This window comes from Temnothorax americanus, unplaced genomic scaffold (assembly GCF_048541705.1).
Source record: "Temnothorax americanus isolate GAGA-0224 unplaced genomic scaffold, ASM4854170v1 Scaffold7, whole genome shotgun sequence".
In the NCBI taxonomy this organism is placed as follows: domain Eukaryota; kingdom Metazoa; phylum Arthropoda; class Insecta; order Hymenoptera; family Formicidae; genus Temnothorax; species Temnothorax americanus.
This window is the reverse complement of record NW_027509792.1, coordinates 910,952-924,365: the sequence shown is the minus strand read 5'-3', so window position 1 is coordinate 924,365 and position 13,414 is coordinate 910,952. Positions and strand designations below refer to the sequence as shown.

Sequence of the window (13,414 nt, the reverse complement as noted above, 5' to 3'; positions counted from 1 at the left end):
AATATTCTAAAATTAAGATGTTCATTGCCGTTACCGGTTCACAAATTTTATCGTTACATTTTCTAATCGAAATTTCGTTCCGAACGCTATTGAACTTTTGAGGAACGCGAAACCTCGATTAACATCCTCATAAAAAATTTTGACGTGTTTTCTTCAATATTTTTAATGGTTATCGTTTCGGGCATCGAATCGGTAATCTCTCGCTCTTCCGAATCGAACTTTCCGCCTCCGTCATTCGCAAATATGGCGTCGCCCGCCGATAACTCGCGCCGTAGCGCGGCGCGGCATTCGCGAAAATCATCCGCTATTCACGACGGCGCGCTACACGCTTTCGATGACACAGCGAGCGACGCGAGATGTCGGGGTGTCCGCGAAGAAGGCAGGTGGGAGGGGTGACCGGTGACGGCAGGATAGGGGGCGGGTAGGAGGGACGGCGAAAAGGTAAAGGTTAGAAGAGGTTATGAACTCTAACCCGCGGACGAAGCCTGGTAGCCAGCCCGCTGGTCCCGATCGCGCGTCGGCACGGATCAGTCGTCACCGCTGCTAGCCGCGAAGGTGAGTCGCGGTTCCTCTCCTCTCTCTCTCTCTCTCTCTCTCTCTCTCTCTCTCTCTCTCTCTCTCTCTCTCGCACTCGAGGCTCGCCCTCGAAGCGTAGAGCGCGAGCACGCTCCTTCGCGTCGGGGACTTCCTCTCGGATAGCAGAGGCGTGCGCGCGCGCGCGCGCACGCACACGTCCGCGACACTCGCGCGTCGTCGTCGACGACGGCGAGAACGCGACAACGACGTCCGGTCTCCTCGTTCGTTTCTCTCTTTCGCGCCGAGCGCCGTCGCGTCGGCCGAATCGGGGCGCGACGAATAAGTTCCGGGTCGCGAGAGGGTCGGGAGGGTGCGACGCGACGATAAAATCCGGATACGGACCGTTTTGCACCGTGTACCCCTTGTGCGCGCTGATCAATGGCGTCACCGCGGCGCGGCAGGCTGCAGGCTGCCGTTCCGTCGCCTCGCTGCTCCCGAACGGGCGTCGCGAGATGACGCCGCGCTCCGACGGAGAGTCGACGGGTACGAAACGAGGCGAGTCTCGTCTACCCCGAGGTAGATCTCGCGAGCGCCCGAGGGTGCACGGAGTACGTTTCTCGACGTTCCCTCGGCGATCTTCTTCCTCGGAAAGATCCTCCCCGAGCTTCCGGGAGTCGGGAGAGCGTTACCCGTTTTTTTCTACGCGACCATTGACATTTCGATTCCATCGTTCACGCGTATTCAAGCGCCCGCGGGGATATATCTCGCGAAACGTACGCGTGTCCGCATTCGGAAATACATATTCGAGAGTTGGGCAATATAACGGCCTCCGCTGGCGCGGCGCGAGCGAAACCAGAACAAAGCCGCCTTTTCGGTCGCGCACGTGTCGCCGCGCGCGCGAGATTTTATTTTCGGACGCGATACACTTATGCGCGGGCTCGCGGTCTCCTCGGAAGGAATAATCGCGACGCGGACAGAGATCCGTCAGATCCGTGCCGATTCGCGGTACGCGGGCCGGGCGGATGGAGAGGCGCGGTGACCTTCGGACCCACGGGCGACCTTTATTTGCCGCGCGGACCGTGTACCGTTGTACCGCAGACGTAATCGCTCGCGGAATGGACCGTGTTCTCTCGGTATGTGTGTCGGGGTTTCCGCGAACCTCCGAAGAAGGCCTCCGACCGAGTTCCCCGAGACCGCTCGAAAACGCCGAGTCGATCCGCGATCCCTTGGCCCGGCAAAATTCGCGTCCCGGGATGATCCTCGAACAACCGAGAAACCGGAGAAACGCGATCCTCTCTCGCGGCGACTTCGACCAAACTCCGATCAGCTTTAATCGGCCGGATTAATTCCGGCGGAATCGCTCGCGGCAAAACTATCCCGAATCTCCGAAATGGCGAAAAATTAGCACGCTCGACCGCCGTGACGACGACACACGACTGACACGACGCAACGTGGATATTGCTCGATAAGTTAATCGCCAATTAGCCAACTGGAGCTTGACGGAAAGGCGATTAAGTTAATTGGAGTTCGACGGAAGACGCCCTTCCAATTAGAGATAAAAGCGTGTCGGACGATAACCGAAAAGTTTGCGGGATCAAATTTCTCTGCGTGCTCCGTAATTCGAGAGCGAGACGATCGTCTCCCCCGCGTGGAAAATACCGGGAAAGGATACTCCGGTGCATATCTACGCGTTTGACTTGTCACGGAGAATTACGGCTGGGACGGGATCGATCGATCGATCCGTTGACCGAAACGAACGACCGTGGAATTTCCGCGTGGAGTCGCGCGAATAACCGCGATTAAAACGCATTTTTTCATCGGATATCTACGATCTATCCGTTTGATAAGGGAGCGCGACCGCGCAAAAATATTTCTCGCTTCGCCGTCCGTCGATCGTCCGCGCGTGTGCGCGGACAACGGCGAAGGATACGCCGCCAGAGGTTGAGACGTATACACCTGAGATCATCGCGAGCTCGTGCGCACAAGGTGACCGATCGCTTACGCGTGAGCGAAGAAGGAAAGAAAAAAAACGCAGAACCGTGCGCGGGCGCGTGGAGAACGGGGAGAGACCCGCGGGGCGAGGATGCGTCTCCGTTTTACAAAATTCTAAGTGAAAGGACCGACGTAAGTGCGCGATTCCGACGCCGACACATTCCGCTCGGGTCGTGCGCGGCGGAATTATCGTCGGCGATTTCACGTCTCGTCGGGAACGCGTCGTTCGGCGCGTACGGTAAGGCAGTGAAAAAAAAAAAGAAAAAGGAAAAAACGCGCCGCAAAAAGTCACGACGCGACGTATCGTCGCGCGGCCGTGCGGCCGTGCCGCGTGTCCGACCTATTCGCGACGACCTCGACGGCGTCGGCCGACAAGTCATCGCGCGGACGCGCGTTACGTGACATAACCCGCGACGTTCACCAGAGGGGGAGAGCGAGAGAGGGCCGAGGCCTGTCGTCGTTCTCTCGCTCTCGCTCGCGCGTAGAGAAGCCGCGGCCCCGAAAACGCGCGCCGCGCGGCGCTGACTCGACCTCGTCGCGGCCGCTGTTCGTTCTGCGCCTAGAAACGTGGATTTTTTTTGTCTTTTTTTTCCTTCTCTGCTGTATCCTTTCTCTTTATCGCTGTTTCGTTGTATCTTCCGTTTCGCGGAAGATATCTCACGTTTTCTGTTAAAATTTCCTCTCGATCGCTCTCTTTGCCACTCCGGCTGTTTTTTTTCGCTCTCTCTCTCTCTTCCGCTCCTCCCCACGCGATCCGCCTACAGGTCCACGTCTTCGTTATCTTTTATTGCGATTTCAGGTTTTGCACGTAACTTTTTAGATTGCCCGCTCGGACACTTGTCCTTTTAACCTTTCTCAACCGTACAGCCCCGAGGTCACGTTTGACGTCGGTGAATATGGACGACATAGTCGCACTTTGGGGAGATCTATCCGGAGCGAGCTATCCGAAACGAGAACGCGATATCCCCCTTGCGGTCCTTTTTTATTTACAACCTCCATGTGCGCAATTGCGCGAGACGCGAGGTCGCGTCTTTTGCCGTTACGTATACAACGGATCCGTCCGTCTCGCGTCTTCCTTTTTTTTCTTTCTTTCTCTCTCTCTCTCTCTCCTTTTCGGGAGCGGCAGGGTCACGCGGTTGCATATCGCGGGCGTGTTGGCCGCGTGACGTAACGCCAACATTACCCGGCGCGCTCGCCTCAGCCTCGGCCCGCTCGGCCGCCTCGGCCGCGCCGCGCGCGCTCGTTTGCTCGTAGATGAGAGGAAAGCAGGCAAGCGGGACGCGAGAATGCACCTGGCCGGCGCGGTACGCAAGAGAGTGACCTGCCAATCTCGCGCGCTCGCTCGCGCTCTCTCGACCGACGCGGACGGAGCGGAGCGGCCGAGCGGGCGGCCGGCCTGCGTTCACCTGCGCGCGAGGTTGCCGCGAGAGAAGCACAGCGGCGGCGGCGGCGCGCGGTCGGTTCTTCGCGCGAACCGACGACCAGCGAGAACGCGACGGCGACGCTCCGGCGTGGACGCGTCGCGATCGGCGCGCGTTGCGACGAGCGACCGAGCGACCGACCGAGTGAGTGAGTATACGCGTGCGGTCGCGGTGCGTGCGTGTGTTCGTCGTTCGTCCGTCCGCGTAGCCTGGCGATATAGATTGGCGGTGGGCCGAGGGACTTGTAACCGATCGAGCGATCGGGCGGGCGGGCGGGCCGAGCGACCTGACGCGCAACAGGTAGCGTACCGTGCGTTCCGTCCTCGAACTTTGCGCGCAAGCGCGCGCTCGCCGGGGTTCGGCTCGCTCGGACTCTGCTTGCGGCGGAATCGAAAGTGACTCTCGACGCGTACCTATGCGGTCGCGCGCCCGCGACGCGAGAGCTTTTGACTTCTCGACGGAAGCGGGCGAGCGAGCCGATTTGAACTCGCGCCGTACCGTGCCGTGCCGTGCCGTCGGAGCGTCGGGTGTCGGGCGCGCGGCGCGGCGCGCCGAGGTGTCGAAAGAACGTGCGCGTTGTGTTCGCGCGCGAGCAATATTTAGAAGCTCGCGCGGCGTCGAGTCCGTCGAGGTGACGTTCCCACGTCCAGCGCGCCGCCGGACGGCAACGGCCTTCCGCCTCTCTCAGGGGGATAGAGGGCCCGCGGCATCCCGTCGCCGCGCGGATGAACTCCGGATTCGGGAGTTCTCGGTGCCGCGGACCGGACGCGACGCGTGAATTCAGCGCGGGCGGTGAGGACAGCGGGATTTAAAGAGCGGGGCGCGGTCTTCTCGAGAGGGACGGTACGCGCTTTCAACTCGCGCGACTGACCTTTCGACCGCTGCGCTGGCCGTGCACAATTGTTCGCTTTTCCCCCTCGCTTTTTCTTCCCCGTCGTACGGTTCTTCCGCGCCGAGCGTAATCGGCCCGCGCGGCTTATCAGCGTTCGCTCGCTCGCTCGCGCGCGACGTGCTCCGGGGCCCTTATCGGCGACGCGGCGCGGGACGAATCGATGCTCCGATTCGGAGAACGAGGAAACGATCGTCGTGGGATCTTCACGGTCGACGGACGAATATCGACGACGATCGGCGCGACGTTCGTGCGAGAATAGGATACAGGATTGTCGTGGTGCTGTTTTTTCAAGACCGAGTGAGTTCTCCTTAGAGCTGGACACGACTCGCGGATATCTCGGGTGTCCCGCGCCTCTGAAAAATCCGGAGATTAGGTATCGGCGGTATCGCGAGTAGAGCGACGAGATAGCCTGAAGATGCCGAGTATTTGGAAAGTCGTAAAACATAAAATTAATGGAAACGCATATATGTGGGACACTTTGATAAGGGTAAACAGCGTATACATAAATAAATATTGACACTTTATGCGACGCTTGATCTTTCGACGACAACGTTGTTGGATATATCATTATAAATGTATATCCAAAGTTATTTGCATAATTATCAAATTATATTACTTGGATGTGACAGGTGCGGATGCACGAGAGATTAAGCTTAGGATTACGTATAATAGATCGAGGATCAACGAGTATCGAGAAGGGCAAAGTTCGCTCGAGAAACACTGTTAAATATCAGAAGATAAAATTCAAGTCAACATCTTGAGTTAAATAACATTTTTTACCGTTAACTGTTATGTGTGTCAACATTTATTATTTCAACTCCATTGATTTGAGTTAAATTAGCGGCATATTGAGTAGAAGCATCGGCGACTTGTAAGAATGATAAAAAAATTACTCAAATTAAGTATAATTTGACCCTACCGTCAACCGAGTCTAATTTGGCACTATAGAATTTAACAGTGGAGGAAGCGCGCGCGCGGTGCCCCGAGATCTACATCGCGCCGTCCAAAAGTAAAATCGCGTGCAAAACAAATCGCGTAGAACGTGCGAAAATGGACCACTCGCTTCTGCGTGACAGAGGCTGGTCGGCGGCGCGGCGCGGCGGTGCAGCGTAGCGCGACGTAGCCGGGCATCGGCACGCATGCAACACCTCTACTCTACCTACCTAACCGCGTAGCAACCTACGAACCGAGGAACACTCGGGACCGTCTCTTTCACCTCTCAAAACGGCGCCGTGAGGGGGATCGGGAAGAGAGCGAGTGAGCGGGCGAGCGCGACGGGGGGCCGGGGGCGAGGAGGTTTCTCCCCGGCAGGTGGGGACGCGGGGACGGGCCGGCAAATGCTCCAGTTTACATTTTTATCCCGCGCCCCTGCGGCTTAGTTCTTCGAGGAACACTTCGGATCGCGCAATCGTCTCTCCTCTCTCGCGGCGGGATGCGAGAGCATGCGACCGCGCGAGGAAAGCCGTGGGGGGGGGGGGGAAGAGATCGGTATCGATTGTCGGGACGGGGCACTTTCCCGCGAGCGACAACAACGCGACGCGCGACGCCGTCGTAGATCGTTGTCGCGCGCAACTCGTTTAAAATTCGCTCGAATCTTTAATGGCAGATTAAAATTAAAATGGCATGTGTTGCACGGAAAGAACGGTTTTGCTGAAGTATCTGAAAATTTAGCTTGATACAGATCTGAAAATAATTTCGTTGCACCGTCAAAATAATTATGTAGAACACTCAAACTGATTGCTAAAACTGATGTCAAAATTTTTTACAGCATTTTCATCGTACTTCGGCGACCTACCATAATTATTTTCAGATCTGTATCTGTAGTTAAATTTTTGGATACTTCAGCGAAACCGTTTTTTCTGTGTGTAAAATTCCGTTTTGGATAACCATTTGTCCTATTCTTAAATCGTATCACGGCGAAAACGGCGTTAAAAATCCGCGGGATATCTCGGGAAGATTGCCGACTTCTTTCGCGGCCACTGCGAATTCTCTCGATCTTTGTAACGTAATTCGACACGACTATAACGCGTTACAATGCAATGTATGAATCACGCTCGAACCGACGATTTGAGGATCGCAATATCCGGCTGGAAATCATTAATGCCGGTTTAACAGTTCGCGCTCTTGGTTCGTAATAGCTCGCTCGCTCGCTCTCGCTCTCTCTTTCGCTCTCTTTCTCTCTCTCTCTCTCTCTCCCTTCCTCCCTCCCTCTCTTTCTCTCTCTCTCTCTCTCTCTCTTTCTTTCTCTCTCTCTCTCTCTCTCTCGGAACGGTAACGCGCCGCGTATTATTGTGCGATCAGCGCGGAAATATCTCGCACCCGAGATACGTTATGTACGCGCTACTCGTCTAACGGAGGCGCCGATCCGTTTTACAGAGAGAAATGGACAGGGACCATAGAGAGCAACGCGATCTCGATAATCTGAGCGAGAAGGAGCTGGACTTGGGCAAAATTGGAATGGCTTTTCGCAGCCTCTCCCATCATCGCGATCGTACGCCGGATGCCGATGCAGAGGTTCGTTGCTTCTCATAAAATTCCCCCTTCCCCTGCCTTCGAGGAAATAACAATCGGCGTTTATCGAGAAATCAGTAATTATCAGGGAAATATCGTTTATTAATTATCTTGACGATAATTACCAGCTCCACGTCGAAAAGCACTTATCGAGAAGTTTAACAATCGCCCTGGAGATAAGAGACAATAATTAGAAAATAGTATTAATGATTTCCAACGTATTCCCATAATTATTTCTATTACTACGTTGTTAATAAATGCCAGCTGTTACTTCCTTTATTACCATTTCTGTTAGATGGTTGATTAAATTCATGGAAACAGTGGAAACGATTTCTTTATCGGATAAAACGTCAACTTTGAACGTATCGTCCTGTTGCAGAGAGATATGGATATCGATCCGGCTGATCACGCTGAGAACTTGCACGACGACAAGCTCGAGAAATTAGGGAGAAATTTTCACAACATAGGGCATCATCCAGCTATGGTAGATATATTGGTCCAGAGAGAGTAGACAATTTTTTGTAATATTCATTTATTTAATTAAGTATTGAATTTGTCTTTGCAGAGAGATGTAGATAGGGATCAAAATAATCACGTTGACAACGTGCACGACGACAAGATGGACCACAAGATGGGAAGAGACTTTCGTAGTCTCGGTCATCATCCTGGAATGGTTCACTTGCACTCTGGCATGGAGCATTTAAGTAATGTCGACGTTGAGGTAAATATTACGTCGTTGCACGTTGCATTGTTCTCTTTTAAATGTTTATCCTCGTTAATCCGAGTGACATTTTGGACATTTTTTTTGGTAGGTGAAGTTAGCGAGGGACGTTCGCGGCTCATTAGGCTTAGGGCTGTCCTTAGAACTCTGTGTAGTTTGTGGGGATAGAGCCAGTGGTAGGCACTACGGGGCGATCAGCTGCGAGGGTTGCAAGGGCTTTTTTAAGCGCAGCATCCGCAAGCAGCTGGGCTATCAGTGTCGAGGAAGCAAAAGTTGCGAAGTTACCAAACACCACAGAAATCGTTGTCAGTATTGTAGACTTCAGAAGTGCTTGGCGATGGGCATGAGAAGTGACTGTAAGTGAAGTTCTTCTTTTGTATTAAATATCCTCTACGTGGGACGCAGTGGCACGCTTTTAAAAACTTTTTTTAACTTATTAGCTCTTTAATTAATTTCTTACAAACTGAATTTTATATATATATATATATATATATATATATATATATATATATTGAATCAACTTGCTACAAATTGACCGTTCCTATGCAGTGCCTTTATCTTTTGTTACTAAGCTTGTTTTTGGTAATATACTGTAGAAGATAATAAACATGAGTAAGCTTACGTCATTGCAGCTGTGCAACATGAAAGAAAACCGGTATTGGGTGAGTCGGCTGCGACAAAAGTTGGCAGTCGTAGTCCTAGGGTAAAGCCTGAACCACAGCAATCCGCGCCCGAGGTACCGCCGACTTGGGAGCAGCCCGAGAGTCCCAGCATGGAAGACCAAAGCAGCGATAGTGACGCTCTCAGCGATGCTTTGACCTTAGCTCGCGAGCGTTTATTACTTTCTCATGCGTTAGCGGATAGCATGGCTAAAATCATCGGTGACGTAAGTCGCGATTATTATCTCACATCGTTGTATCATCTCTACGTGCACAGGCCTTTAATCTATCACGATGTTCGTTTGCAGAATGTTAATGGTTCGAGCGAACCGGAGGAAGAATGGACCGGCCAATTAATCTCTGAGCGAAATACGTTGTTCGAATTGAGGGCGCCTGGCCCAGCACCCGTGTATTTATCTATTCACTACATATGTGAAAGTGCAGCCAGATTACTATTTTTGTCTGTGCATTGGGCGCGAGGTATTCCGGCATTTCAAGCTTTGCCGTAAGTGACGTATTTTATGCAAATTGTACGTTTACCTTTGATTCATAGTAAAGTCGTGCAACGTCATCTAAGATAAACATTTTACATTTCAGATCTGAAATTCAAACTACTTTAGTTCGAAGTTCCTGGGGACAGTTGTTTACGTTAGGTCTAGCACAATGTGCGCACACTCTGTCACTTCCTGGTATTTTGACGTCGATAATCAATCACTTGCAAGCTAGTATTGCGCAAGAGAAAGTCACCGCAAACAAAGTAAAATGCGTTACGGAACACATATGTAGACTGCAGGATTGCGTGAGTTCACTGCACAAGCTGCAAGTGAACTCCGTCGAGTACGCGTATCTTAAAGCTTTAACACTTTTTAGCGCTGGTAAGTGAATGTAAACGGCAAACAGTGAAGTTTAACTATTTACTGCGAACAAATAAAAATACCGGAGTGAGACACATTTATGATTTTTTTTCCAGATAATGTTCTAGCAGGCATTTGGCGTAAGAAGGTTGAGGTTTTGCAGGAAGCTGCGTGGACGGAGCTACAACAACACGTGGGTTCCGATAGATTACCTCGTCTTCTATTGAGGCTGGCGCCTCTCCGCTCGATTAATCCTAGAGTTCTGGAGGATCTCTTCTTCTCGGGTCTCATTGGTCGAGTAAGCGTGGCTAGCGTCGTGCCTTATATCCTTACCATGCAAGATTATAAAACTGAACCGGAGAGTCACGCGGGGTGACGAATACTGTCAGTGCAATGTAAATCGTGACCTAAGAAAGTGATATACACATAAATGTTGAATGCCTCAAACGTTTTTACACAACGAAAATGCTCACCCAAACGTGAGTGGTCGAGATAATTTTTATTTTCGCATTTCCCCCTTTTTCTTTCGAATATTTGCACAAAAGTATAATAACGCAATGCGCGCATAAATTTGAATTGATCATAAATGTATGTATTACTATGTAACGATAACTGTACATATATATCTATATCTAGATATATGTACATATTTTTGTTTAGATCATAGATATGTATGTTATAGCACAGCATTTGATTGTTTATAATGCTGACTGTGTCCAACAATTCTTTATTTATTATATAGTAAATGGACGTTATATATATATACAAAACTTTCCTAAAATATGGCAACTTGATCCTTTGTTGAGTTGTAATTTCAAGTAAAAGTTTAAATAACGCTGCTCATTGAACTAAACAACCTGTGAAGCGATAATCAGGGAATATTGACATTATTATATTTATATCTATTTATACATACATGTGTAATATTATAATGTTAATTTATATATTTAATATTATAATATTATAATTATGATTATATATACATATATATATGTAATGTGTATATACACATATACAATTAAAACTAAAAATACAACAATTGCATGTTGTTGCATTTTTAAGTATCCATGTGACGAAATGCAACATCTCGAAATGGGCTTCTCAAATCTGTGATATACAGGTTTCACAGGAAAGTTTTGTATTGGCACATTACTTACGCAAAATGTAGATTGCAATATGATATGTTTATAATGTATTGTTATTAATAATTAGACTGTTATAAAAATACTTGGTCTATTTTACATGTATACAGAAAAGATAGGATTTTTTGTTTTAAACGATAAACATTTGAATACGCGATACGAGTTAAAATTAGAAGAAATTTATTGTTACTTGTTTACAGAAACGTTGGTATTATAAGATAACGCGTGATTCAAAATTCCTATAACATAAAAAGAGAAGTTACGATATTTTTGCTTCCAATATACAAATCACAAAGTTTTTGTGCACAAATTATCTGTTACTTGTTCGGAGTGGACAATAAAATAATATTTTTTGTAAGAGAAAAGCGTGGATACTTAACATAGTTTAGGCGTATACAGCGATTGTACATGAGTTACTTAATTGAAAATGTAAATTTAGTATTGTTGATATATTGTAATTATATATTATCCGCGCGTATTGTAATTATATATCGTAATAATTATAATAAGGTAACTCTATACGCTGTACTTCATATATATTTTTAATGGTTCTGGAGACGTAAAATAACATTATCTTTAAGTTATATTATACTTAATATTCCTTCATCATTTTTTTAACAAACCATCGAAATATTGCAGTCTTATATCATTTCATAAAGTCTTGAAAAAACTTATTTTTAAGAAATTGAAAAAAATATTCGTAAATATTTTTTTTTTATTAAAAATGTTCTTAAATACCTTTTAAGGAATTTTTAAGGACAACACATTAATTTTTTATAATCAACTCAATTTTTTTGTTTATTGTGTTTTCTGAGTTTATTGTGAATTGTAATGATTTTCCAACCGTACAATGAATTTTTTAGTTAAAGACTAAGAATTAGACAATATTAAAATATAACGTCAGAGATTATAAAATTATTTAAACGAGGTACTACTTTGCAATATTGATAACGACATTGTGATTATTAAAACAATGTTTAATAGTCAGATACGATATAATTTTTGATACATTTGTTGGCGAGGTGACCAATGTTTTTATTGAATAACATAAATTCTGAAATTTGATTATAGGAATAATTAGCTTCAATTAGCTTGACAGTTTAAACGATTTCTTGGATCACCTTCGAGATTTAAATGCTTTTTGCGTTACACTTTGCCGTTAACGCCTGTGCATTATTCGAATATAAGTTACGGAATCGCCGCAATAGCATTTATCGCAATTTCGGAATGCGTCCTTTAACGAGACAATACAAGTTGAGATATATAATATTTCGCGGATGCGCTACAAAAAGGAGATTGTATATACGCGTAAGAATGTGCCTACGTAAGAAGATATTTATATGGACGTTAAGAATTTTGTAATTATTGTTATATAAGTAACGAAGTATAGTGTTAAAAGATCAGAGATACCTGAAAACTCGTTGCAACGCAATTTCGCTACACGGAGCACGATGTGTACATACCCAAAAACCACACATGTATTTAAACGCGTCGGCGAAATAACGTATATTTACGATACGAAATAAACATTGCTAAAGGACAGATAGACACGTGTAAATGCAAAACTTTCGCATCTATTCCTCGATCCCAACTTTGTTAACAAATTTATCGTAATATATTTCATTCGTTGAACAAAGATCCCTCCATGGGTTACTACGAAAAGGAGAAGTTCATCATTTCAGATCGTCTCGGAAACGTTCGAGCTATATTTCTCGTTTTTTTCCGATTCTTTTTTTCTGTAAAATATTGTTGAATTAAGAGCAAGATCTTTTTAGCGTCGTTTTTGCACAGTAATTTGGTAAATTTTTTTTTGGTCATCAAGGGTCGATAGCCCTGCGACAGTTGCGGTTCGGCGAAAGGATTAAACTTTCTAGAGAAAGCGCGCTTCCGCGAACGGCGCTCGCGTGACGCCAGCCAGTGTCGGATTCAAGCTCGTTGCGGCCTCGAGTCGTAACACGAACGTACGATTTTCCTTCGAGTGAGAAAGCTATTAGACCTAACAATAAGATGAAATTAAATTTAGCGATAGAGACGAGAAACGAGGATTATACATTCTCTCTATTACAAAATCGCGAAGTTAAAACAAAATTGATTCCACAGATCGATCGCTTATTTTTTTTCTTCCTTCGAAGAATCAAGGTAAGGTCCATGGAGACCATCGAAGAGCGCGGTATTTCTGCGGCCTGATTTTACATCGTCTTAAATACGATTTCGAGAAGCTGTAAATTCATTTTATTAGCTGACCGGAGTCTTAATATTATTCAAGATTCAGCTAAGTTTCGAATAATTTAATCGGTAATTAATGCAATCGGCAGAATCGTTTAGCGCAAAATTTTCAATGATTCACTATCCTATTTATTGTAATTTAATTTTCTTTCTTTCTGTATATCAAACAACAAATAATAATTTTATTTATGTTAACAAAATATGATAAAATAAAGTATTACTTGAATCGCTGATTAAAATTCAGCCGGCAGAACATAGTTAAAAACTAACCAACATGGGGACGTTAGAAGGAGACGAAGAGTGAGTTAATCTAAGATTAAAAGTTAACCGACACTTGTAAAACTGGGCCTAACAAAGTTGAACTTCTTGTTAGGGCCGATTTCACAGTCTCCGATTAACTTGATCCTCCGATTAAGCTCACTCTTCGTCTCTTTCCTCTAGGGGGACAGTTAGCAAGAGATCAAAGAAATGCAGAGTGAG

At 46.9% G+C, this 13,414-nt stretch overlaps 1 protein-coding gene across 9 annotated transcripts; it reads left to right on the top strand.

Moving 5' to 3' along the window:
• Positions 1-395: 395 nt before the first annotated feature.
• On the top strand, positions 396-12,250 carry LOC143906198 (orphan steroid hormone receptor 2-like). Of its 9 annotated transcripts, none has more exons than XM_077422088.1 (9): positions 396-555; positions 7,198-7,335; positions 7,712-7,816; positions 7,898-8,053; positions 8,145-8,409; positions 8,671-8,939; positions 9,021-9,217; positions 9,310-9,587; positions 9,683-12,250. In XM_077422088.1, the coding sequence occupies exons 2-9, from the start codon at positions 7,204-7,206 to the stop codon at positions 9,940-9,942; spliced, it is 1,662 nt and encodes a 553-aa protein (XP_077278214.1). In that variant the 5' UTR covers positions 396-555; positions 7,198-7,203; the 3' UTR covers positions 9,943-12,250. The 9 variants fall into 9 exon arrangements, with proteins under 9 accessions (XP_077278214.1, XP_077278220.1, XP_077278218.1 ...); XM_077422092.1 differs by lacking the exon at positions 396-555 and adding an exon at positions 2,530-2,640; XM_077422090.1 differs by lacking the exon at positions 396-555 and adding an exon at positions 2,607-2,746.
• The last annotated feature ends 1,164 nt before the right edge of the window (positions 12,251-13,414 follow it).